General features: G+C 37.2%; 1 protein-coding gene across 2 annotated transcripts in view; it reads left to right on the top strand.

Annotated features, from left to right (window-relative positions):
* GRM1 (glutamate metabotropic receptor 1) overlaps window positions 1-26,933 on the top strand; it is a 434,859-nt gene that overhangs the window by 349,533 nt on the left and 58,393 nt on the right. For both annotated transcript variants that reach the window (XM_036769302.1, XM_036769303.1), the window contains exon 4: window positions 16,083-16,329. In XM_036769302.1, coding sequence (XP_036625197.1) covers window positions 16,083-16,329 — 247 coding nt within the window. The remainder of the gene's footprint in view (window positions 1-16,082; window positions 16,330-26,933) is intronic.

Below are 26,933 nucleotides of genomic sequence, written 5' to 3'. Positions count from 1 at the left end.
TTGGCTAGTGCACAGAGATAAAAGGCCCAAGGGATAGACAGGCATAGACAGATTATAGCCTGTATTATTATAAGTAATACTCAACATTGAGATCACAAATCCATTAGAATTTTGAAAGAGAAGAAAGTATGACAGCAACGTGCAGAGGGAAAGAACAACTGATTTAGGCTTGTGGGGTCTGAGTTTGAATCTTTGTTCTGCTTCTTGCTACTCATGTGACCTCACTCTCTGGACCTCACTTTGCTCAACTTTCAAATGAGGGTATTGTGCTGATGATAATGAATAGCAACCCATCTGATTCTAAATTTATGATTCTGTGATTCTATGATCTTGTGAATCATTTTTTTGTTCTTTCTTTTCTAGTCCAAATACTAGCCTTGTCAGATAAAAGAGACAAAATAAGAGCTATTTTTCTCTTTTGACTGTTTATCATTATTTCAACCATGCTGTTACCCTTAGTTTCCTCTCTTGTATCAGGTTGTTCTGAGCTTCAGCATTACTGATATTATTGTTATGGATCATGCCATGTTTTTGTATTAATTCACCATGACTTGCCCTCTCTTCCATCTTCTGTTCATATCTTTTAAAAATCTAAGTTGCTTGGTGTGTTCTTTATGTATCCACAATGGTTTCTTTAGACAAACACTCCTCTCCCTCCTCAGTGGAATTCTTTGTCTCCAAAATTTCATTCTTGAGAGCCTCTTATCACTCCTGAGCTTACTTTCTCCCTCCCCAACTTCTAGAATTTTGGTATCCATAGGATACCACCTAGCCTTTACCTAAAATCTAGGGCCCTTGTCAGACAGTGCCTGACTTTCCTCTCATTCTTTGTATTCAGATTCTAAAACAGAATGGTCACACTGATATCTGAAATGTTCTCCTTTCTTGCTGCCTTTAGAATCCTCTTTCTCAAAGGCTTACCTGAGGCTCCATTACACTGTTCTTCCTTATTTTTTTTCCCAGAGCATTTTGTCTGCATCTCTCCTTTACAGTCATCACTTCTCACCTTCCATGATACTTCTCTGTGTGTATGTATGTTTGTATTGTGTGGATCGGGAATAGGGACTGGACATTTGATTTTATTGGTGTAGAGAATTCCCAGATGAGGAAACTATCAGCACTTTCTCTAAAACTTAAGAGACTTATTTCCCTAGAGCACTGAATATTTAGGTGACTTGCCCAAGGTTACAAGTCTGCATCTGAGGTAGAACTTCCTGGATCCAAAGCTAGCTAGCCTCTATGCCACACTGTATTTTATCTTTTCTATCTTATATAAACTTCTCTAGGGCACTATGTCTTACATGCCTTGTATACAGTATATGCTTACAAAATGTTGAAGACTTAGTACATATTGGTAATATTTTTCCTCTAAAGGAAGAAATTTAAAATTGTGTCCATCAAAAATCTTTATTTCATGTAGAAATATTTTAGTATGAAAATTGTCTTGTTTTCCTCTAATTTGCTCAAAAAATCTCCCTGATCACCCTTTATCCATATTCACCAAGCCCCAAATCATATTTTAGTTCATAAAATCACATGGAACTGAGGGGTTGGAAAAGAATCTAGCAATTATCTTAGTCCAGGAGTTCACAACTTCTTTTGTGCCATGGAGCCTTTTGGTAGTCTGGAGAATCCTATGGACTCCTTCTAAAATATGTTTTTATTTGCAGAAAGTAAGATACTTAGGAACCAGGTAGTGAAATATTTTTTAAAACAAGTTCATGGATTCTAGGTTAAGAGCCCTAACTTGAGTGCAACTTAGATATGAATGGAATCCCTACTATAACATGTCTAACAAGTAGCCATCCGATCTCTGCTTAAAGATCTCCAAGGTGGGAAAACCAAGCCACCACATCTCCAGGCAGCCCAATTTAACTTGTGGATTGTAATTGTTAGAAAGTTTTTTCTATTTGTTGTTGTTGTTTTTCTGAAGTGGGTAATCACCTGCTTTTATAAATCTTGGTAGACTCTGTGTTATGCCTTAGATAAACGTCCAGGAAAGACAATAGACCCCTATTTCTGTTGTCAGGTTGACCAATGGTTGCCTCAGTTACTTCTCCCTGCCCCACCCCAATCCCCATCAGAGAATCACTAAGTATGACTCCTCTTCTCCCTCTGACCCCTACAGGATGATCTCTCACCTGACTACCTCTATGCTTCTACTATACAATTCCTAAGAGAACAAACTCCTTTTTCCTCCTCAGAGCATCCAGGAAAAACCTCAAACTTATTTTAAGCTCTAAGTGAATAGCTGTCCTTTGCCTTTTCTTTCTCCTTTGTGAAATACTCTTCCATTCTCAAAACATCCTGACAAAGGTTGTTGCCATCTTGTACTGCAAATAGCAACTGAAGTTTTATTTCTGTGTCCTTTGAGGATGCTTCATTCTCTGTAACAACTTGGAGTGTGGAGAAGGATTCTTTGAGTACCTTCATCTTATCCTCCAGGAGATGATGCCTATACTTTGAACACAAATAATAGTTATTCACTGTGGCAGAAATACAAACATCACATATTCCATGCTGTCATTGTACAACTTCTATTCTCTGGACTGATTGAAATTTTCAGCCTTGATTAAAAAAACACTATTGTGGGTATTTATACCTCAACCTTAAGTACTCGGTTCAAACTTTTATAACCATTCATCCCCCTTTTTAACTTAAACACTCCCACTTAACTTCCTTTCCTTAGACTTAATGGTAACTTTATAGCCATACTCACTTCCTCTTCAGCCTTTTACCAGTCTCCACTCTATCAATATGCTTTACTCTCTCATTGTTACACACAACCTTTTCTTACTTGTCTTTTCTTGTCTCCTTACTTGTCTCCTTCTTTTTGTATCTTCCTCATCAGATTCTACTCCCTAAAGCTTCTTGATCCTCCTAGATCCTTATACATCCTTAATTTTCTTTGATTCTGCTCCTCTTTCAAATCAGAACTAGAATCTGGACCAGTTTCTAGGCCTGGAGATTGTTCTCCTTTAAATTTTTCTGGAATTTCTCTTAAGCTTCTCTAAATTCAACGTTTGAACTCTCACTAGTCCAAACCTCTCCAAATGATATATACTTAATGTCCTTCTTCTACTTATTCAGTTTGACTCTCTCCCACTCCCTTCTCTACTCCCCTTTTTCTTACTGCCGCTCAAATATAATTTTGAATACAAAAGACTTTTATGGCCAACTGAGTTTGAGAAAAGCGGCTCTAGACAACTAAACTTTGCAACATTATCAGGGATAGTTGCTATGGCAAAGAAAATAGTCTTGTAAAGCCCACAAAATTTGCTAAATATGTGTCATACATTTCCCCAGTGCTAGCACCTTGGATTATTGCCAACAGTGCCAACCCTGAGGGTAGTAACTAAAGAGACAGTTCTCAGCTACAACATCCCTCCCAATGTGTCATGCCAGGGTATTGGTAGGTTATGAAAGTGTGTGGAGTCACATTTGATTTACAGAAACACAAGAGCTGTTTGTGTTTATTTTAGAAGATAGTGTGAACTGTTCCTTTGCAAATAATCCCTGGAAACATGTGCCTCGCCTGCCAGCTTCTCGGGTAACAAAGACTGACAGTACAGAATTTATTCCAAGAAGTGACAGAATTTCTATCAGATGCTTTATATCATAGAATAGCTGTGCACATCGGGAAAGCAAATCCCCATAATGTCTAACAACAATACTTTTTTGCACAGTAGGTAGCCATATCCACTGTCATTAAAATGTACCTTCTCTTCACCTTCCTTTAGTTGCACAGAAGTCCGAGTGTTGTTATCCTTCCCATTAAAACTAGACAAGCCTGAAAATGAACACAAAAATGAATGGTCTAGCAAACTGTCTATTATGGAATCAAAATTAAATCTTTGCCAGTCATTTGACACTCTTACTGATGAAATTAGAGGACAAAATGAGAGGACAAGATGGCCTAAGACTGGTACTGGAGTATGGAATTTACATAAGATACTTCACAAAGACTGCTCTGCAGATTTATCTCTATCTCTATCTAGATATAGACATTCACACATTTAATTTGCTTGTCCCAGAAACTATGATGTAATAATAGAATAATTTTCATGTAGATAGCTCTAAGAAAGCTTAGAAAATACTTTACATATATATATACATATATATATATATGTATATATATCCTATTCATTCTTCACAACAACCTTGCAAAATGTTCCCATTTGAGAGATGAGAAAGCTGAAGCTCAGAGAGATTAAGTAAATTATCAAAAGTCACAGACCAAGTAAATGTTAGAGTTAGTATTCAAACCCTGGTCTCTTGTTTCCAAGCTTTTCCACTATGTCTTTCATGATAATGTAGGAAAAATACTTGTTTTAGTTTCTAAAGACTTGTGATCAAGTACCAACTCTGCCAACAATTAGCTATGTGACTTGCAGCAAATCATTAAAATAATAATAAATAAATCATTATATAATGATATATTTAGATTTTTATATAATTGTATATAATTATATATTATATATATTAATCTCTCCTCAACTTGACAGATCTTGAAATACTTGACCACATCTATTATGTTCTGAAAATTCTCCAGGTTAAATATGCCCAATTGCTTCAACTGATTCTCAAATGACAAACACTCAAGGCTTTTTAACATTCTGGTGGTCTTATTCTAGATTATCAAGCAACTTATCAATGCTCTTTCTAAATTGCAGTTCCCAGAATTGAACCTATCTCTCCACATGGCATCTGATGAGGGCAGCATACAATGGGACTATTACCTTATTCCTAGAAGCTATATACACTCTTCAATGTAGCCTAAACTCTCATTAGATTATTTGACTACCTGCCATACAACACTACTGACTCATACTGTGCTATTAATATAATATAAAATAGTATAATATAATAATATGAGTATTAATAAAAACTCAAGAATGTCTTCAAATGGACTTCTTTTTTATCATGGTTCCCTCATCCTATACTTGCAACATTGATTTTTTGAACCCAAGTATAAAACTTTACATTTATCTCGACTGAATTTCATCTTATAAGATGCAGCTTTAACATCAAGCCTGTCAGGATCATCTTGGATCATGACTTTGCCATCCAGTGTGTTAGTAATCCCTCCCAGCTTTGTGCCATATGTAAATTAGATGAAAGGAAGGAATAAACATTTATTAAGCTTTTACTATGTGTAAGCACTTAACAAATGTTATCTCATTTGGCCCTCACAGCTGCGAGGGAGGTGTTATCATGATCCCCATTTCAAAATTGAGGAAATTAAGGCAGATGGAGATTCAATTACCTGTCCTGGGTTATACAGCTACTGAATGTCCATGGCTGGATGTGAACTTGGGTCTTACTGGCTCCAGGACCAGTGCTCTATCCACCATGCTGCCTAGCTGCTGCAATATGACACGATGGGCATGCCATCTATTGGCGTCTCCAAGTAGTTTATAAAAATGCCTTGTCGAGGGATCACAAATGGAATTTAATGAAAGACCATGTTTATTATGTAACATAATGTCACCTTATGGAATGTAATCTATGTAGTCACTGGTAATTTTTCTCCTGGCTAGAGAGTCACTCTTTTATGATTATCCTGAAATGGAAATAAGCTAGGACTCTTCATTTAAGTAAAAAGATGGACATAGCACTACTGTGCTCTCTTGCTGTAAAGGGCAGCAGCATGGTTAGATGGATTGGAATATGAGTGGAGTCACTGCCAAAGGCTACCAAGTTCAGGAAACTTTGGATTTTATAGTCTATCCATACACTTCTTAATATGTTCTGTTTCTTACATCAGCATAGTATCCCACATATCCCTCTGCCTCCCAGAGAGTCATTCTTTTTTTATTTATTTTTATTTTTATTTTTTTTAAATTTATTTATTTATTTTTAGTTTACCACACACGGTTCTACATAATTTTGAGTTCCAGATTTTCTCCCCTCCCTCCCCAAGACGGCCTGGAATCTCATATAACTACCATGTATAACTTCGCATCGAATTAATTTATACACTAGTCAAGTTGTGGAGAAGAATTATGACCAATGGAATGAATCATGAGAAAGAAGAGACAGAACCAAAAAAAAAACCCAAAAACAAAAACAAAAGAGAAGCAAAAAAGGCGAGCATGTAGTGCGCCTCAATCTGTATTCAAACTTCACAGTTCTTTCTCTGGATGACAATAGCATTCTCCATCGTGAGTCCCCTGGAGTTGTCCTTGCACCTTACGTTGCTGAGAAGAGCAAAGTATGTCAGGGTTGGTCCTCATGGAATCCATATATCTGTGGTTGTATACAATGTTCTCCTGGCTCTGCTCTGCTCACTCAGCATTATGTCATGTAGGCTTTTCCAGGTTGTTACGAAGTCTGTATCATCCCCATTTCTTATGGCACAATAGTATTCCATTACTTTCATATACCACAGCTTGTTCAGCCATTTCCCAATTGATGGGCATTGCTTTGATTTCCAATTCTTGGCTACCACAAAGAGAGCCGCTATAAATATCCTTGTACATATGGGTCCTTTTCCCGCTTGTGTGATTTCTTTGGGATACAACCCTAGAAGTGGTATTGCTGGGTCAAAGGGTATGAACATTTTTATAGCCCTTTGGGCATAGTTCCAAATTGCTCTCCAAAATGGCTGGATCAGCTCACAACTCCACCAGCAATGTAACAATGTTCCAATTTCCCCACATCCTTTCCAGCATTTATCATTTTCCTGTTTTGTTATTTTAGCCAATCTGACAGGAGAGATGTGGTATCTAAGAGTTGTTTTGATTTGCATTTCTCTAATCAGTAGTGATCCAGAGCATTTTTTCATATGCCTATAGATAGCTTTAATTTCTTCCCCAGAGAATCATTCTATATGACAAAGAGTATTTTTTTAGAGAAAAAAGGAGGGAGAAAATCAACACACCTGATCAATACATTAGAAATGTCTAAAAAACATGTGAAATGTGTAACACCTGTGGACCTCCCATTTCCGTGAAAGGGTAGGTCAGGGAATCCCACTTGATCCTGATAATTTTGTTATGTTTTCTTTCGATTTTTTAATGTCTAGTTGCTTCCATTTTCATTTTTGTACTTACTGTGCATATTCTCTTTTGGCTTGACCATCAGTTAGGGATGGCTAAAAAAATTGTGGTACATGTATGTAACATAATAGTGTGCTGTAAGAAATTATGTGTGTGATGAAGACATAGCAACATGGAAAGATCTACATGATCTGATGCAGAGTGAAGTAAGCAAAGCCAAAGCAACCATAACAAAATTATAAGGATCAAGTAGGACTCAAATGAAGATATATGAACAAACATCCCTGTCATTTCTTGTGACATTTTTGGGGTATAAAGTGAAACTTCAGGGTTGTTTTGATTTGGATTTCTCCTGTTATTAGTGATTTGAGGCATTTATTCAAATAGTTGTGAATACTTTGCAGTTCCTCTTTTGAGAACTGTTTGAACATAGCCTTTGACCATTATTCTGTTAGAGAATGGCTATATTCACATACTTGTTAATTTGGTCTGAACACTGATAGCCTAAGCAGTCAAAACAGACCATGTCTGGGAAAGTAGTCAAACCTTGACCCCTGGAACCTCACCAGAGATCAGGCAGAACCCTTCCCACTGCATGGCTTTTTCTGTTTTCTATGATTTGATTTTAAAATGCTTCATCAGCCTCCCTTGCTTATTCTTCTCATAAAGAAGTAGCAAGAGGGGGAAAACAATATTATGGGGTTATTTTCTGGGTCTGAGCCGATCCCCTTGATGATCTTCTAATGTGGAAATAATTTCCTCGGCAACTACACGTCTAACTGTATCTCTCCATTGTGTATTTAGAGCTGGAAAGGGTCTTAGAGGTTATCTTGTCCAACTCCAGAGAAGTTAAATGAGTCGTAAAAGGTCCTACAGGAAGTAACTGGCAGAAAAAAGATTCAAATCAAGGTCTTCTACTTTCCAATGAAGTATGCTTTCCATGGCAACCACGCTGCCTCTCTGCATCATGAAATCTCTTGTGGAGGGCCTTATCTGCCTAATTGCAGAGAATCCTGAGGGCTTTTTGTTGTTTTGATCTTTTTTTTGCTGCCAGGATATTTTTACAACAAGCCCAGATTCTCTGTTGAAATTTGATTCTTTCTTACAAGGGTGGTACCTTTCTCCCCTCTAAATATTTCCAATCACAATTAAACAGCTGTTAAACAGAGGGCTAACATTGTTTCCTCACATAATCACATCAATCCAATCCAATCTAATAAACATTTATTAAGAGTCTACTATGTGTGAAGGACTGCATCAGCCAACAGAGCATCTTCTCTCTTCCTCCAATGTGCCCCTGGCTTTTTGGTTCTTATTTGAAAGTTTAAACTTTTTTTCAATTAACAAGCATTTATTTTTTCTTGATCCCACATCTTTTCCCAATTGAACAAAAAGAAAAATACAGCTCTCATAACAGATATGTGTAGTCAAGCAAAGTACATTACTTCATCGCTGGTGTTCAAAAATGTTTGCACCATCTCTCTGCCAAGAAGTGGGTAATACGTTTCATCTTCAGTCTTTTGGAAGCATGGCTGGGTGTTTCATTAATCAGGGTTCTCAATTCTTTCAAAATTGTTTTCCTTTATAATGTTGCTATTCCATAAATTCCTCTCCTGGGTCCTGAAATTTCACTCTGCATAACTTTGTATGGTTCTTCCCAGTCTTCTCTGAATAGGTCTGTTTGGTCATTTCTTTTGGTGCCATAATATTCTGTTACAATCATATACTATAATCATTTTAGCTATTCCCCAGTTGGTGTGTACTCCTTGGTTTCCAGCTTTTGCTACTATAAGTAAAGTTGGTAAAAACATTTTTGTTCATATATGTCTTTTTTTTCTTTGATGTCTTTAGGGTATATGCCTTACAATGGTATTGCTGGGTCAAAGTGTTTGTACATTTTAATGGCTTTGGAGGGCTAAGTTCCAAATTGCTTTCCAGAATGGCTAGATCAATTCACTGCTCCACCAACATTAGTGCACATGCCTGTTTTCCCACATCCCCACCAACAATGGTTATTTCCCCTTTTTCGTCATCTTTGCAAATTAAATGGACATGAGGTGAAACAAAAGGGGCTTTAATTTGCATTTATCTCATGGCTAATGTAGGAATTTGCATTGCTTAACTATACATGTTTGCAATAGGTTTTGTTTTTCTTGCTTTCTCAATGAGAAGTGAGAGAAAAAGAATTTGGAACTGAAAATAAAATAAACTTGAATCAAAAGATAATTTGCAAATCTCTTATTATTAATGATTTGGATTGTTTTTTGTTCTAATTGTTATCTCTTGCCCAAACCAGGAACCTTGAAGTAATTTTAACTAAACTATGCTCCTCATACCTAGCAGCATAACAGGACTGGTAGAAACAATGCAGCTGCATTAGGTGCAGATCAGTTTAGGGCACATCAGGTGTTCTTGACATGCCCATTCCAGCAGGACTTCCAATTCAATAAAGGTTATTCAACAAAATCAATGTTAAAAAAATACTTATTTATTTATTTTTAGTTTTCAACATTCACTTCCATAAGATTTTGAGTTCTAAATTTTCTCCCCCTCCTTCCCCTCTCCCATCCTAAAGATGGCATGCAATCTGATATAGGCTCTACATATATATTCCTCTTAAACATATTTTCACATAAGTCATGTTGTAAAGAAGAATTAGAACCAATGTGAGAAACCACAAGAAAGAAGAAACAAAACAACAAAAAAAGAGAGAGCAAATAGCATGCTTCTATCTGCATTAAGACGTCATAGTTCTTTTTCTGGATGTGGAGAGCATTTTCCATCATGAGTCTTTTGGAGTTGAGACAGATCCTTGCATTGTTGAGAAGAGCTAATTCTATCAGTTAGTCAGGCAATGTGGTTGTTACAATGTTCTCCTGGTTCTGCTCACTTCACTCAGCATCAGTTCATGTAAGTCTTTCCAGGTTTTTCTGAAGTCTACCCACTCATTATTTCTTATGGAACAATGGTATTCCATCACATTCACATACTACAACTCAACAAAATCAATTTAATAGCTAGGTTGGTATAATGGAAAGAAGGCTGAATTTACAGTAAGTTCACATCTTAGCTCTGTTACATATTATCTAAAATGACCTTGGGCAAATTGCCTCTCTGAGATTTAGGATTCTCATCCATAAAATGAGACATTTGGACTGGATGACCTCTCAGGCCCTTTCTAGGTCTGTGTCCACAAATCTCTTATGTGAGTCCTAGCACTTTTAATATCTGGTGAGGCACACTTTTCCTCTTTCAATATAGTTTGGATAAGAGGGGTAGGGCTGGTTATGAGTAGCACTTAAGCTATGACACTGTCTCTACCTTTCCCTACTGTCCTCTTAGTAGAGATTCTAATGGCTCTACCAGCAAGCTGCATATTAGAGCAGAGAATACTCCATTTTGGCTAGAACATAGAATGCATGGAAGGGATTAATATGAGATAAGGCTAAAAATGTGGGTAGTGTCAGATTTTGAAAAGCCTTGAATACCAGACAAAAGAATATGAATTCAAAAGGCAATAGAGAAGTCTTTTTTTAAACTGAGGAAAGACATAACCAGATCTACACGTTAAAAAGGGAAAAGATCATTCTGACAATTGAATGAGGGTTGGATCACAGAGGGAAGAGAGAGGAAGGAGGAAAAATAGAAGGCTATTGCTGCCATCCAGGCAAGTGTTAATGAGGATGTGTCAGGGGAATAGAGAAGAAAGAAAAGATGACAGATACAGTGGAATCATCAGAACTTGATAATTTATAGGCTATGAGAGGTAAAAGAGAGTAGAGTTAGTCAACAATAACTCTAAGGTTATCAGTCTGGGAGACTTGCTGAACAGTGGTATGACAAGCACAAATAGTAAAGTCAGTAAGACCATGTTTAAGAGAAGAAATAATGAGTTCAATTTCGTATTATTAAGGTAATACTGATAATGATTACTTTCCCAGTGCTGGAGTGACATAAGATTATTTGCTCCCTATCAAGAGGAAGGAGTATTTCTCCTTACTGCTCACTAAGGGTTTTTATGCAGAATTTTAAAATACTTTCTTTCCATTTCTTTGGGATTCATTGTACAAATGATTTAAGCATTAGTGAACATAAAAATGGAGCCTAAATTATTACTTAGGCTGGGCCTGGACAAACAAAGTTTGGGAAAAGTACTATGGTTTATTATTGATGTCACTGCTCCTCTGGGCTTTGTGCAGGAATTTGTTCTAATAACATGGAAATGTATGTAGAGAACACTCTTTGCTCTCATTTTCTACCAATAAAAATGGCTGTCTGAGCTGTCAATTAAGCCAAATAGCAATGGTTTCAATGAATTATTATAGAGTACTGGATGCACTAATGCTGACTGATGGATTATTCCCTCAGCCAATTACAGAGGCACAGGAACATCTGACATCAGAGGACATTCTACGTGTTTTGTTTTTCTTATCCCTTTATCCCATTCTACCTATCTCTTTCAAGGCATGTTCAAGTAAAATAGTATGATTTATTCATCCATCCACTAATTTATTCAGCAAACTTTATGAAATATGCATTATGTCCACACCATCTTTTGGATATCTCTAACTGGATTTTCCAAAGTGGGAGAGGGGACAAGAAGCGAGCATTTGTTTTTAAGTGCCTACTATGAGCCAGGCACTTTGCTAAGCACTTTAAAAAAGCCATTTCAAACTCAGCATTCCAAAATAAAACTCATTATCTTTCTCCCTAAATATACCCCTCTTTTGAGTATCTCTATTATTTTTGAGAGCACCACCATACTCCCAGTCATCATTGAAACCTTGGTATAATCTCCAAAGATTCATTCTCACATACCCAATCTGTTAGTAAATCTTTCTTTCTTCATGGCATCTCTTGTATACAGCCCCTTATTTCTACATCTATAACCATTATCCTTGTTCAGCCCCTCATCACTTCTCATCTGGACTATTTCAGTAGTCTTCTAATTGGTCTCTCTGCTTCAAGTCTCCCCCCATTCCAATCTATTCTCCACTCAAACCTTCTTTTTCTATAGTGTATATCTGACCATGTCACCCCACTGCTCAATTTATGTCAGCGTCTTTCTCTTGCCTTCAGCATCAAACACATAATCTTCTTGCATTTAAAGCCCTTTACAATCTGTCTCCTCACTACCTTTCCAGTTTTCTTGGCCTTAGTCCCTTCCATGTACAACACTACCCTTTTTCTTGTTCCTTCCACATGACACTCTAAATGCTAATTTCTGGCTGTCTTCCATGCCTGCAGTGTTCTAGCTACTCTTCTCTGGATCCTGCATTCCTTTGAGTCCTTCAAGACTCAGTTCAAATCCCACCCTTTTCCTCCTGATGTTGGTCACTCTCCCTCTCAGATTACCTTCCATTTATTTTGAATATATCTCATATATAACTAGTTACTGACATGTTGTCTTCCCCACCCCCACCTCCATTTAAAACATTAGTTCCTTAAGGTCAGGGACCATTTTCATCTTTCATTATATTCCTAGAGCATAGCACAGTACCTGGCACATAATAAGTACTTAATAAAGACTTGTTGAGAAGACTGTATTCTCAATCTGAATATGGGTTTCTCCTTTGTCACAATGGAAGTGACTAAGAAGCAGGGAACACTCCTACCTGGAGCTCTGGTATCACCAAATGTTGTAAATATCTGCAAATGCCCTAATATGGTTATAGCAAGGTATTTATTCCCCTACTCTGTGGAATGTTTGCCCTGGACTCCAGAGAAGAATGCTCCCTTCACCACAGAGGAGTGAAAACTTGGTCACCCTCTACTCCAGTTTTGGAAACTTTATAATTAATATCTATATTGTGGTCACATACTGGTCCAAACATTCCTCATTTTCCTATATTTCCATTTCTGAGTAGATTTTTAGGTGGTACAGTGGCTATAACATTGGATCTGGAGTCAGGAAGGCCTGAGTTCAAGTTTGTCTTCTTACCAACTGTGTGATCCTGAATTAATCACTTAAACGCTGCCTGCCTCAGTTTCCTCAAATGTAAAGTTGGGATAATAATGGCGCCTACCTCCCAGGGTTTTTGTGAGGATAAAATGAGATAATAATCATAAAATGCTTTGCAAACCCTAAAGCACTGGATAAATGTTCACCACCACCACCATCACCATCATCATCATCATCATCTGTACTATTCAATGTGAAGGTGTTTGTTGTCGTTTGGTCTTTTCAGTTGGGTCCAACTCTTCGTGACCTCATTTGAGATTTTGTTGGCAAAGATATTGGAGTAGTTTGCTATTTCTCCAGCTCATTTTATTGATGAGGAAACTGAGGCAAACAGGGTTAAGTGACTTGCTCAGCATCACACAGCTAGGAAGTGCCTACGTTCAGGAACTCAGGCAGATGAGTATTCCTGATTCTGAACCCAGTACTTTATCCACTGCACCACCTAGCTGGCCCCAATGAAAAGGTTAATGGCATTCAAAATAGCCTTACTTTAGGCAAGGTCTGTAAGCCTCTATCCTTATACTACTGTTAGGTGAACCCTGATAAGGAAGGAAGGGGAAATAAGCTTTGTGGGTGGAAAGGCAGCAGCTATTGCCCTTAGCCCTGAGAACACTAGCCTTCCACGTTTAGCCTATATCTGCATCAGTATACGAAAGTTGGAAGAAGCAGGAGTCATTTCCTGATGTTTGTAGTTTGGAATGCTATGCTGCTGATATAAAAATGGTTGTTCTCAAGCAAGGAAAAGAGAGAGAAAACAACCAAATGAGACCCCTTTGGACCTCTCCATGGCACAGACTAGAAGTGAGCCTGAGAAGGACTGAATTTCCTGAGTGCTTACCCTTTTTTTAAACCTTTGTCTCTGTTTCCTCGTGTCATATATGCCCCTGGGAAGTCCTATGTGTGATTCCAGGGCATGCTTCTAAGTTCCTGGGGTTTTAGGCATAGAGAACACCACAGAATTTGGAGTAATGAATCTATATCACAACACATCCCTTGCAGTATTTTTTGAGTCCTTCACCTCTTGTCTAGGTCATGCCTGTACAGAGGCATAAGTCATAAGTACAGAGCCACCAGTAACCACCAGTTGTTGATGATAAGAGAGAGGACTAGAGAAGTAACTACCCTTTCATTCCTTCTAAAGCAAGAATTCTTAACTTTTTAATATCATGTGACTGCTTTGGCTGCCCAGAGAAGACTATGGATCCTTTCTCAGAATAATATTTTTAAACACATAAGATAATATATGAAGGATAATAAAAAATGTAAAAATAAAGACATTTTTTCTACATCCAAGATCACAAATCTCCTGAATTCTATGCATAGACATTATTGGGGTCAATTGACTCCAGATTAAGAACCTCTGTGCTAAAGTAAAGTTCTGAATGCAGCTTGGTAGACACTGAAAATGAACCTTTTCTACTGCTGGAATCTCTTTGTGGAATATCAAATCATCAAATTGTAGAGAGTTTGAAGTATTCAAAGGTCATCAAATATAGCCTATTCCTTAACAAAGATCCCCTCTATAATGTCCTCAACAAATGGTCTTTAGTCCCTACTTGAAGACCTCTAGGTTTAGGAACTTACTGAGACAGCTAAGTTTATTTTTGAACAACTTGAATTGTTTAGAAATTTCTCATTCTCCAGCCCAAATGTTTTTCTGACCCATGGAAGATGATCCTAGTTTTGTTAGATGAATATATTTTGCCATTGGTAAATTTGTGGTAGGGAAGCCAGGTGGTACAGTGGATAGAGCATGGGGCCTGGAGTCAGGGAGACTTGATTTTAAATCTGGCCTTGGACTCTTACTAACTGTGTGAACCTGGGCAAGCCACTTAACCACTCCATTTCCTCATCTGTAAAATGTGCAGGAGAAGGAAATACAAGGCACTCCAATATCTTTGTCAAGAAAAACCCAAATGGGGTCACAAAGAATCTGATACAACTGAAATGACTGAATAACAACAGCAACAAAAATTGTGGCACTTGAAATATAAAGAAAAGCACCATAACCTAATAATTGCCTATTAATAATTACATTGACTGTCTTATAAAGAACATGTGACCCCTGGTCTGACCACGTCTGGAATATTGTGTTCGTTCCTAAAGGCCACACTTTAGGACAGACATTGATAAGCTATAGAACTAGTACGAGGCTGGCAAAAGTCCTCATTCATTCTTTATCTATCAAGACTGTTTAAAGGCCCTGGAAGTATTTAATCTAGAGAAGTCTAGTATGTGTGAACTGTCTTCAAGCATTTGAAGGGCTCTTGGGTAGAAGAGGGGGATTAGACTCGTTCAATTTGGCCTCAGAGGGAAGAAACAGTAGTAATGGGTGAAAAATGCAAAGAGATAAGTTTAGACTCGATGTACAGAAAAACTTACTAAAATTTAGAACTGTTGGAATGGATTCCTCCTGAAAGTAGCAGGGTCCCTGCAAGTTAGGCTAAAACGTGTTGAGATTATCCTCAAGTCCTGGTTGAGTGAGGAAATGGGCAGCTCAGGTAAGGGAGCTTCGGTTAGCTGAATCAATTCAAAGTGTCCTCAGTGCCAGTCCTTCTTGAATATGATTTTCCTGCTATGGCTAAGGTGATCGCCTTTTGTTAACTGTTCAGTGACCAGTGATTGGGTCACTTTGTTCCAGTGCTGAATCTAATATACCAGGGGATAGGCCTGACTCAAATCCAGCCCAGCCCAGGTCCCTCCATGGCATATCTTCAAGCAAAGTGGACAATCACTGCTCAGGGGAATTTCTTGTTCAGGTACAGGTTGGGCTCTGAGGTCTCTTCTAAGCTTTAATATCCAGGGATTTTGTGAACAAAAAGTGACACAATAAAAAAAAAGAACTCAATTTAAAGTCTAAGGACCTAGGATCAATTCTTACCTTACCTGCTACATAGACTATGCCACAGCCTCTCTGGATTAAGTGTTTCTCTAGTGTAAGATGATGAGATTGGACCAAATGATCTTTGAGTTCTCTTCTTGCTCTCACTCCTATGATCCTATTAAAAATCTTTCTTTAGAATTAAATCATGTTCAGATAAAATGCACAGTTCTATTATTTCTTACTACTATTACTTATTTCCTCTTCATTGTTAACAATTTTGTTTTTATTATTACAGGCAATGAGAGTTTAGAAGAAAATTATGTCCAGGACAGCAAAATGGGCTTTGTCATCAATGCTATCTATGCTATGGCCCATGGACTGCAGAATATGCACCATGCTCTCTGTCCTGGACATGTGGGTCTTTGTGATGCTATGAAACCCATTGATGGCAGTAAGCTCTTGGACTTCCTCATAAAATCCTCCTTCATCGGTGTATCAGGAGAAGAGGTGTGGTTTGATGAAAAAGGAGATGCCCCTGGAAGGTAATGAAGCAACTCTATCCAATGAAATAATTGGCTGAGCATTAGGTTTTTCCAAACAGGTGGAAATACTTTGTTTTAATTACCACTGAAGATTACTGGGATCAGTATAGCTAAAGATAAATAAAAGCATGCCTCTCTCAGGTTTCTCTCTAGAGAACAATGAGGGGATGAATTTTCCTTACTGGAAATAAGACTCTGCCCAAGTTTAGGATCAGCCTAGGGATCATAGATACAGAGCCCAAAGGGGCTGCGTATTTAATACAAATCCTTAATTTTACAGATGACGAAACTAGACCCAAGGACATAGTGAAATAACTTGCTTGACAGGAGTACTTAAATGTCAGAGGGAGGATGCATTTGGGAGAATAGAAAGCCACCTGTGTGGTATTATTTGAGGGATTCTTGGAAGGCTTTCCTTTCCCCACGCCCCACCCCCAGAATCTCTACAATTAACTTGTGATTAATGTTTGATTTCTATCATTAAAGATTCATGTCTTTGTGTTATTATTCATGTTAAAATGCAAATATCCTTGGTAGGGAAACCCATTAAGCCTGATATGGGCTCTTAATATCATAACTCAAATTGGTTTCTTATATTCCTTACAGTATGGAAATTAGTTAGGGAAAGGTTTTGAGGGGCAATAGAGGAAGAGAGCATAGTCTGGGAAAGGCAGACCTAGTCGAGGAGAGGGCCTGCTTTAATAAGCCGAGGAGAGCAATGAATAAAGGCAGTGGGCACCTGGAGGAATAGTTTTTGTTGTTGTTCAGTCATATCCAACTCTCTGTGAGCTCATTTGGGGTTTTCTTGGCAAAGATACTAGAATGGTTTGCCATTTCCTTCTCCAGCTCATTCTACAGGTAAGGAAACTGAGGCAGACAGGATTAAGTGACTTGTCCAGGATCACACAGCTAGTAAGTGTCTAAAACCAGATTTGAACTCATGAAGATGAATCTTCCTGACTCCATGCCCAGCACTCTATCCACAATATCACATAGCTGTCCTAGGCACATATAGCCAGTATGTGCTTTGATACATACTGGCTGCATAACCCAGAGGACATCACCTAACCTCTCAGTTCTCGAGGTCAGTATTTCTCAAACATTTTAGTTTCACAGCCCTTTTTCACTCTTAAAAGTTATTGATAACCCTCCAAAGAGTTTTTGTTTACATGAGATATGCATATACACATATGTATATACATGCACATATATACATATTATACACATGTATATATAAATACCATATTAAAAATTAAAACATCTTAGTATTATTAATGAAAAAATAGTTTTGACCTCATGGAACCCCTGACAGGGTTTCAGGAACCTCCAGGGTCCTTGGAACATACTTTGAGAACTGCTGCTATAGGCAACAATCTGGAATCCTAAGTTTCAAAGAAAGTGCCAACTTGCATTAGTAAAGGGAGCATCCTTAACCAAGACTTTGCTCTACCAATGGAATCACTCTTCCAGCCCATGTTCTATGTATATTGGGTTGAAATATTCTTTCTTGTAATTTACTAATCCTAGCTAACCCTAGTTCTTCCCTTTGGGACCACAAAATATATATCAAATCCCTCTTCTGCTTGTTTTTTTGGGGGTTTGGCAGGGCAATTGGGGTTAAGTGACTTGCCCAGGGTCATACAGCTAGTAAGTGTGTCAAGTGTCTGAGGCTGAATTTGAACTCAGGTCCTCCTGACTCCAGGGCTGGTGCTCTACTCACTGCGCCACCTAGCTGTCCCTTGAATCCCTCTGCTGGACTAAAACCCTTCAAGCATTTTAAGACAAACTTATTTTCCTCTTAAGTCTTTATTTTTCTAGACTAAACCTTCTATTTTTCTTTACCATGCCTTCACATGATATGACTTCCATAATTTGCACCTCCTGATTGATTTCCTCTGAATGCATTGATGCTTGTCAGTGCCTGTCTTAAAACATGGTACCTACAACTGAACACCCAAAATGTTTAACCTAACTTGATCAAGCCTCATCAAGACCAAATTTTATAGTTATTTCTTTATCATTATTTTTAGTTTTGACATAATTCCAGCACCCAGCAATGTCTTGCATAGCATAGGCACTTAGTGCATATCTATAGTATCTAATGAACATAATTTCCCATGGAGTTTTGGGCAACATGAAGTTTAAGGAAGGTGATACAATGTATTGAGCATTATATTGGAATCAAAATCCTAGATTTTAATTAAAGCTTTACCATTTTAATTCAATAAAACAAATAATGATTTAGTACCTACTATGTGCAAGACAGTAATATTAGGTGCTAGAGTTACACTGACAAAAATAGAATATGCCTCTGCCCTCAGGGAGCTTAGCAGCTGTGAGACTTCGTTGGTCAAGTCAGTCTGTGTTTCTGAATGGACTAATAATACTTAACCCTCCTACCTCATGGGGCTGCTGTGAGAATCACATGAGAAAGGACTGAATATTTCACAAACGTGGAATTATTTTGAAATCTGTAGGATATTGTACCAGTTATCATTTTTAGCTAGTATTCAGAAGCTTTAAGGGGAGCATCATCAGAATTTAGATTATCTGGTTATTTTAAAGGCAGTGAAACTGTGCATAAAATTCAGGGGTTATGTGCTTGGGCACATGCATGTGCGTGATACAACAATCCAGTTATAGATACAGAAATCTCTAAGGCTCTAAATTACAGAACAGTTGCTAATTTCCATTGGTAAAGAAAGATTGCTCACTAGTAATTTCCTTCACCTGTTTAATCACATATTGGAACAAAAATTACCATTATAAATCCAATGCAATCCAGCAGACAAATTAGTGTCTATTCTGGGAACTTAATGCATATATGTGTGAGAGGAAATATAATTTAGTGCATGGCATGCTAGACTTGGATTCTTGGGTTCAAAAACTACCTCTGATGTTTACTATATCTATCACCATAGAAAGTCACTTAATCTCGCTAAGACCCAGTTTTATTATCTGTAAAATGAAAGGGATGCATTCAATGATCTCTAATGTACCTGCTAGTTCTAAATGTATTATCCTTTGTATGTGTGAGTATACACAGGTCTTAGACATCAAGAAGACTAGCTAGTTGAGGCAGCTAGGTGGTGCAGTGACTCCCTGGAGTCAGGAGGACCTAAGTTCAAATCTGGCCCCAGACACTTACTGTGTGACCTTGGGCAAGTCACTTAATCCCAATTGCCCTGACTTCCCCCTCCAAAACCAATCAAACAAACAAAAAAAGAATGCTAGCTAGCATTTATATAGCCCTTTAAGGTAAGCAAAATGCTTTACACATGTTATCTTCTTTAATCCTTACAATAATCCTGGGAGGTAGGTCCTCTTATGATTCCCATTTTACAGATAAAGAAAATGAGGCAGAGAGAGCTTAAGTGACTTGCCCAGGGTCATATAGCTAGGAAGTATCTGAGACCAGATTTGAACTCAAATCTTCCTGACTCAAAGTCCACACTACCTAGCTGCATTCAAATGTATTTGAATTAGAGCAACTCACCTATCGCACCAGCAGATAAAGTCTATGTTCTATCATTTATTTATGAGAGGAGAAAGTCATCCACTACTTAACTGCCATAGGAACACAGAGAAGTGCAGTTTCAGCTGCAGCCTTATTCATTCCCTAATCAAGTGATTGCTTTATGGGCTTCTTCTAATCTATTCTCTTGCCTAATGCAAACCTGTGTTCATTGGGACCATCTGTCCTTGTAGATGTAAAAATCTGTTTGTATAGCCAAAATCTGGGTCAAGGGGGGCAGGGATGGCTAATTCTCATTTGAATCATTTACCGTATGCCAGGTAAGTTACCATGTTCTTATAATGGATATTGCATCATTTGGCCAGGTGGTTATCTACAAGGTATCCTTCTTGTTTGAGGCACCTAAAAACCTGAATTACTCATTTAAAAAAGTATCTCTGTGAATGTGTAAGCAGAGTAATAACGATTCTATGTTTCTTGGAAACTGCATTGCCATTTATTAGGTGACTTGTGCCCACCATTTGACCTTGGGCCCAAGAAGCATGATATTAGGACAGCGCAGAAGGTGGCACCTGCTGCTGCTGGTGGTTGGTAAACAATAAATAAATGCCCACATTTATAAATCACTTGAAGGTTTATAAAGCAATTTCCTTATCGTCATCCAGTGAGATAAGTAGTACAAGTTTATGATTCTCAGTTTTAAAATGAAGAAGATGAAAATCAGAGAGGGTGAGTGCTTTGCCCGTGTCACACAGATCATGAGTGCAGAGCTAGGATTTGATAATCAGAACTAGTATCTGTATGGCACTTTAGGGTTTGTGAAATGCTGTACAAATATTATTTCATTTTTTCCTCACCACAACAATGGCAGGTAGGTGACACTATTATTTTCATTTTGTTGGTGAGGAAACTGAGGTTAAGTGGTTAAGTCATTTGTCCAGGATCACAAAGACAGGATTTGAATTAAGATTTTGACTCTAGGTCCAATGCTCTATCCACTGTGACATCTTGCTGATTCCAGGCCTCACCGTTCCAAGTCCATGGTTTTTCCTACTCTACCACAAGGAATTCTATATAATGAATATATGTCATAGGGGCTCCTAGCATCTCAAAATTAGAAATAAGAAAGAACATTTTAGTGACTTGTTAATTCTTATTTCGGAATGTCAGAGAGAGAAGGAAGAGACCCCAGAGTCTAACCTGTACCTTAACAAGAATCCCCTCCCTACCAAACCCAACAGCCTTTGAAGAATTGCAATGATAAGGAAACCCACTACCCCGCAAGGCAGCATATCCTAATTTTTGTATCTCTTAATTGTTAGCAGTTTTCCCTTCTTTATATCAAGCCTAAATCTGCCTGTCCAACTTCCACCTACTGCTCCTAGTTCTTACCCTCTGGGATTGAGCAGAACAATTCTAATAATTCTCCCACAATACAATTGTCCAAATACTTGAATAGTTATCACATCTTCTCCTGTCTTCTCTGTACTAAAATTCCCTGTTTCCTCTAGTAAATTCTCCTTTGATATGAACTCTGCTGTTTACCATTCTTTGCACACTCGCTTGGCTTTTCAACTCAAATAGAGTGCTCAGTACTCAACATCTGATCCTCTTCTTGGATGTTCTGTGAGCGTGAAGTGATGCCTTGACTTGATGGTATCTCATAACATAACCTAAGCTAATTCATCAAAATCTATTTGTAGAAAATAAAGAACAGTGGTACTATATAGTACCTCCCCTTATTACTTCAAAGGAACACAATCAACTAAAAAATGTCCATCGCATATTCTTTTTTAATTCTATGCCTAGTGCTTGGTGACATGCAGGATAATAATATTATGGTATCAAAGTATTACCTAAGAAGTGTCTTACAAGTAGTAGAAGCTATCCAATAAACATTTTTAATGGAGTAAATAAACAAATGAAATATTTTTGGCTTTTCCTACCATATCTGTACTCTTATTCAAACCAGTATCTTTTAGTTTTCATTTACTCATAGTTATTATCCAAGGCACACCAGCATACTCTTTTCCCCTGCCCTTATAGGACTCCCTCGGAGTCCTCACAATCCCCTGAGAAATAACACGTAAAAAAATCAGCTACGCAAAAGCAAAGGGCTTACTTCCAAATGGAGGCATTATTTTCATCATGGAAGATGCAATCCTATTTTTCAGTTTATTTCTCCCAAGATATTAGTCAAAGGCACAGTCAGTGCCGTTTCTCGAGCCCATTCACAGGAACCATTTTATTTATTCTAGGAGGTAGCTGGTGATCTCTTTTCAGTTCCTTTTTCAATCTCCCCCAACTTCTATCCTCTTTTACCCCACAATACAGTTTTAGTCCTCCTTATAATTACTATAGTTAATCATCACTTTACATAAACTGCAGGCACTAGGAGAATGCAAAGAAAAAAACCTAATCTGCAGCACAAGAATATTACAAATAAATTCCAACATGCAAGAAGGTTTCATAGGGTCAAGAGTTAGCTTTAATTATCACTCTATGACAGATGTGCAGAACTTGTTTTATTAGCTCCAGTCAGTTTATATCTTCTTCCTGCCCCTTCTTCCTTATTTCCAGTTTCTTCTTGGGTATGGCTTTTATTTTGTCAGGGTTTTTTTATTGTATACAATATTATGAATTTTCATTTTCCCAATGCTAATATAGATGAATTAGTAAACATTTCTTGTCTGAGGGAGAAAATGGAGAAGCTTGAACAAATTTCAGGAAACTGAGCCATAGGGAAGAGGAACATGGCATTCTCCCTGCCCTAATACACAGAAAGGAGAAGAAATAAATGAGACAGACAAGCAGATAGAGAGGTTGGAAAGAAACTTAAGGAAATCGCTCATATTAAACATTCACAACAGGTTTTTCAGCCTTAATGAGTATGGAGAGTGGGGGTGGAAATTAGAAATGAACATTAATCCAAATAATTAAAATGGATAATAGTATATCATAAACAAGATTTATATGCAGCAGCAAATTACACTGAAGACTGGCTACATAAATAAGTCTGAGATATTTTGGGCTCCACAAAGGAGAAAAATTTTCTCCTTCCTAAGTACCAAGAACTTGCTTTGCATACAATGAGTACTTAATACTTGCTTGTTAAATAAATGAATGATTATTGGAAGGGCTTATGGCATGAGCTTAAAGAGTTCAATTCTTTCCCTTCACATTAGCTAATGCATTTTCATTTAACCTAGGAGAAATAAAAGAAAAAAAATTCTTTTGTCCATCCTCATCCTCCTGGTTTCCCCCTTGCAGCTGTGTTTGAAGGAGCTGGCATAAGTTTGAAGTAGAAATCAGCCTATTACCCCATAGAGTTCCAGCTGTATGAGCCGAGCAGGGAATGGAAGGCCCAAGACGTAGCAATTAGCTTTCTGCAGTAAAAGCCCAAGGTTTGGAAGATAAGAGCCAGAGAACACTTCTTGGAGAATCTTGGCCTGATCCTTGGTGGTTATCACTCTCTTTTCGAATCACATACTAAGCACTCTATACATTTGTTGTTAATGTGTACAGCGCCATTACAGAAGGCTGAATAATAATAATAATAATGGCTTTGTTGCTGTTCACATCACACTCTTCATGACCCCATCTGGGGTTTTCTTGGCAAAGATACCAGAGTGGTTTGTCATTTCCTTCTCCAGCTCATTTTGCAGATGAGGGAATTGAGGCGAACAGGGTTAAATTACTTGCCCAGGCTCACACAGCTAGTAAATATTTGGCTAGATTTTAACTCAGAAAGAGGAGTCCTTCCTGACTTCAGGCTCAGCACTGTATCTACTGGGCCACTGAGCCATCTACCTGCCTCTATAAATAAGAAAGGAAAAAGAAATTGAAAAAATCAGAAGAGGGAATGAGGTGATAAAACTATCTCTTTTGCAGGTGATATGATGATATTCTTAGAAAATCCCAAAGACTCAATGAAAAAGTTAGTTGAAACAAATAATAATTTTAGCAAATGAAATATTTTTGGCTTTTCCTAGCATATCTGTATTCTTAAAGTAAATCCAAATAAGTCATCAGCATTCCTACATATCACAAACAAAACTCTACAAGAAAAGACAGTAAAAAACACCCCATTCAAAATAACTCTAGATAATATAAAATACTTGGGAGTATGCCTGCCAAAATAAACCCAGAAACTATATAAACAAAATTATAAACAAAATTTTATACAAATAAAATAAGATTTAAATAATTGGAGAGATATTAATTGTTCATGGGCCAATAAAATAAAAAAATGACAATTTTACCCAAACTAGTTTACATATTCAACATCATCCCAATTAAATTACTAAAAACTTATTTTACTTAATTAGAAAAAATAATAACAAAATTCATTTGGAAAAACAAAAAGTCAAGAATGTGGAAGGAAATAATGAAAAAAAGTGCAAAGGAAGGAGGTTTAGCAGTACCAGTTCTTAAACTATATTATAAGGTAGTAATTATCAAAACTATCTGGTACTGGCTAAGAAATCAAAAGGTAGATTAATGGAATACAGTAGACATGCAATTTATAGTAGCAAATATACATAATAACCTTGTATTTGACAAGTATAAAGACTTAAGATTTAGGGATAAGAATTCATTATTTGGTAAAAATTGTTGTCAAAACTGGAAAGCAATATGGCAGAAACTGGGCGTGGACCCATATCTCACACCATTTACTAAGAAAAGGTCTAAATGGATACATTACCTAGATATAAAGAGAGATTTTACAAGAAAATTAGAACATGGAACTTATTACTTAGCAACTTATGAACAGGTGAACAACTTATGAATAAATAAGTGATAGAGAGCAAAATTAGGGATAAAAATGGATAATTTTGATTACATCAAATTTAAAAAGTTTTTTTGTACAAATAAAACAAATACAGCCAAGATTAGAAGGAAAGCAGAAAATTGGGGGAAATTTTTTATAGACAGTTTAATAGATAAGGATCTCATATCTAAAATATAGAAATAGCTTTGGAAAATCTAAAAGAATACAAGTCATTCCCCAACTGATAAACTGTCAAAGGATATGATGAACAGATAGTTTTCCAAGGAAGAAATCAAAACAATGTATAGTCATATAAAATGCTTAAATCATTTTTGATTAGAGAAATGCAGATTAAAACAACCTTGAGATGTCATTTTATACCTACCAGATTGGTTAAAACAATAGAAGAATAAAGTGACAAACGTTGGAGAAGATGTGGAAAAATTGGGACATCATTTCATTGCTGGTGGAATCAACCATTTTGGAGAACAATCTGGAATTATGACCAAAGAGTTGTTAAACTACCTATACTTTGACCTAGTAATACCACTACTTAGTCTATTTCCAAAGATGACTAGGGAGAAAGGAAAAGAACCTATATATTCCAAAAATGTTATAGCAGCTCTTTTTGTGGTAGCAAAAGAGTGGAAATTTTAGGAATGCTCAGCCATTGGGGAATGGCCAAACAAGCTGTGGTATGTGATTGTGATGGAATACTACTGTGCTTTAAGAAATGATGAGGGGGCAGCTAGGTGGCACAAAGAGTAGAGCACCAGCCCTGGAGTCAGGAGGACTTGAGTTCAAATTTGGCCTCAGACACTTGACACACTTACTAGCCGTGTGACCTTGGGCAAGTCACTTAACGCCAATTGCCCTGTTTTTCCCCCCTCCAAAAAAAAGAAATGATGAGCTCAATGTTCTAAGAAAAACATGGAAATAATTATGACATAATGAACCGTGAAATGAGCAGAACCAAGAGAACACTGTATACAATAACAGCAATATTGTTTTAAGAACAACTTTAAGTGAATAAGCTATTTTGTCTATTATATATACCCAAATTAATGCTAAAGGACATATGAAGAAAGATACTATCTGCATCCAGAGAAAGAAATGATAACGAGAAGTATGTTTAGAATAATTTTATGTACATAAATATTTATGTATACATATACTTATATGGGTCTAATGCTAGCCATCTCTAGGGTGGAGCTGGGGGTAGGGAAGGAAAAAAAGAAAAGAAATTATGTGATAATTTTGTTGTATATTTAAAAGGAATAGCAAGTTGTCCATAGTAATTTTGCAGTTTCCTGCACAATCATCTTTTTTATTGTACTATGTTGTGGAAATGCTTGTTTTATTCTATAAATTAAAAAGAAAATTTAATAAAAGAAAAAAAGAAAGTTTAAAAAACATTTTCTTCATAACAATCTTATGAGGGAGATAGTGCAAATTTTATTATATCTATTTTCATGATGAGGCAATGGTCTCTGAGAAATTACGTAAATTTCCCGAGGTCCTACAGCTAATAATTTTCAGATATGAGACTTAAGATCTTAGTTCTAGACCTGGAAGGAACTTTAGACACCATCAAGGCCAACCCCCTCTTTTTACGGATAAAATAACTGAGGCTCAATGGGGTTAAGACTTGTCCAGGATCACACAGTTACTAAGGATCTGAGATGGGATTTGGACCCAGGGCTTGTGGCTCTAAGTCCAGTTTTCTTTCCACTACACCATATTGCTTCTCTCAATCTCTTCTGAAGGATTTTTATAAGTATAATAATTACTTCATTATTATTACTGATGCTAATAACCTGAAAGTTATCATTTTTACTACAGGGAGAAAATGGTGCTTAGAAGAAGCTGTCCAAGGTTGAACTATACATTTACAAAATAAATAACATTCCATATGTCAAGTACACATAATCCATGGAAGTCCTAATCAGATGTTTTGTTCTGACATAGAATTGAGCCTGATTTTTTACAGGAAAAATTTTCAGAAAAATCAGACTCAAGACTATGACAGTGGAACACAAACTCCAATAGGGCCTACCAAGTCTAATGACAGAGGGGGTGTTTGTTGTTTAGTCGTTCAGTCATGTCCACCTCTTCATGGCCCATGAACATGTCCATGGGGTTTTCTTGGTAAAGATACTGGAATGGTTTGCCAATTTCTTCTCCAGTGTACCCCCATTTCACAGATGAGGAACTCAGGCAAATAGGAGGCAAATAGTGACTTGCCCAGGGTCACATACTATCAAGTGCCTGAGGCTAGATGTGAACTCAGATCTTCCTGACTCCAGATCCTTATTCACCCTATCACCGAAATACCAGACTTGCTAAGTTTAGAGAAGC

This window comes from Trichosurus vulpecula, chromosome 7 (assembly GCF_011100635.1).
Source record: "Trichosurus vulpecula isolate mTriVul1 chromosome 7, mTriVul1.pri, whole genome shotgun sequence".
NCBI classification, from domain to species: Eukaryota; Metazoa; Chordata; class Mammalia; order Diprotodontia; family Phalangeridae; genus Trichosurus; species Trichosurus vulpecula.
Note: the sequence above shows the minus strand (reverse complement) of the source record. Positions and strands in the feature narration are given on the sequence as shown.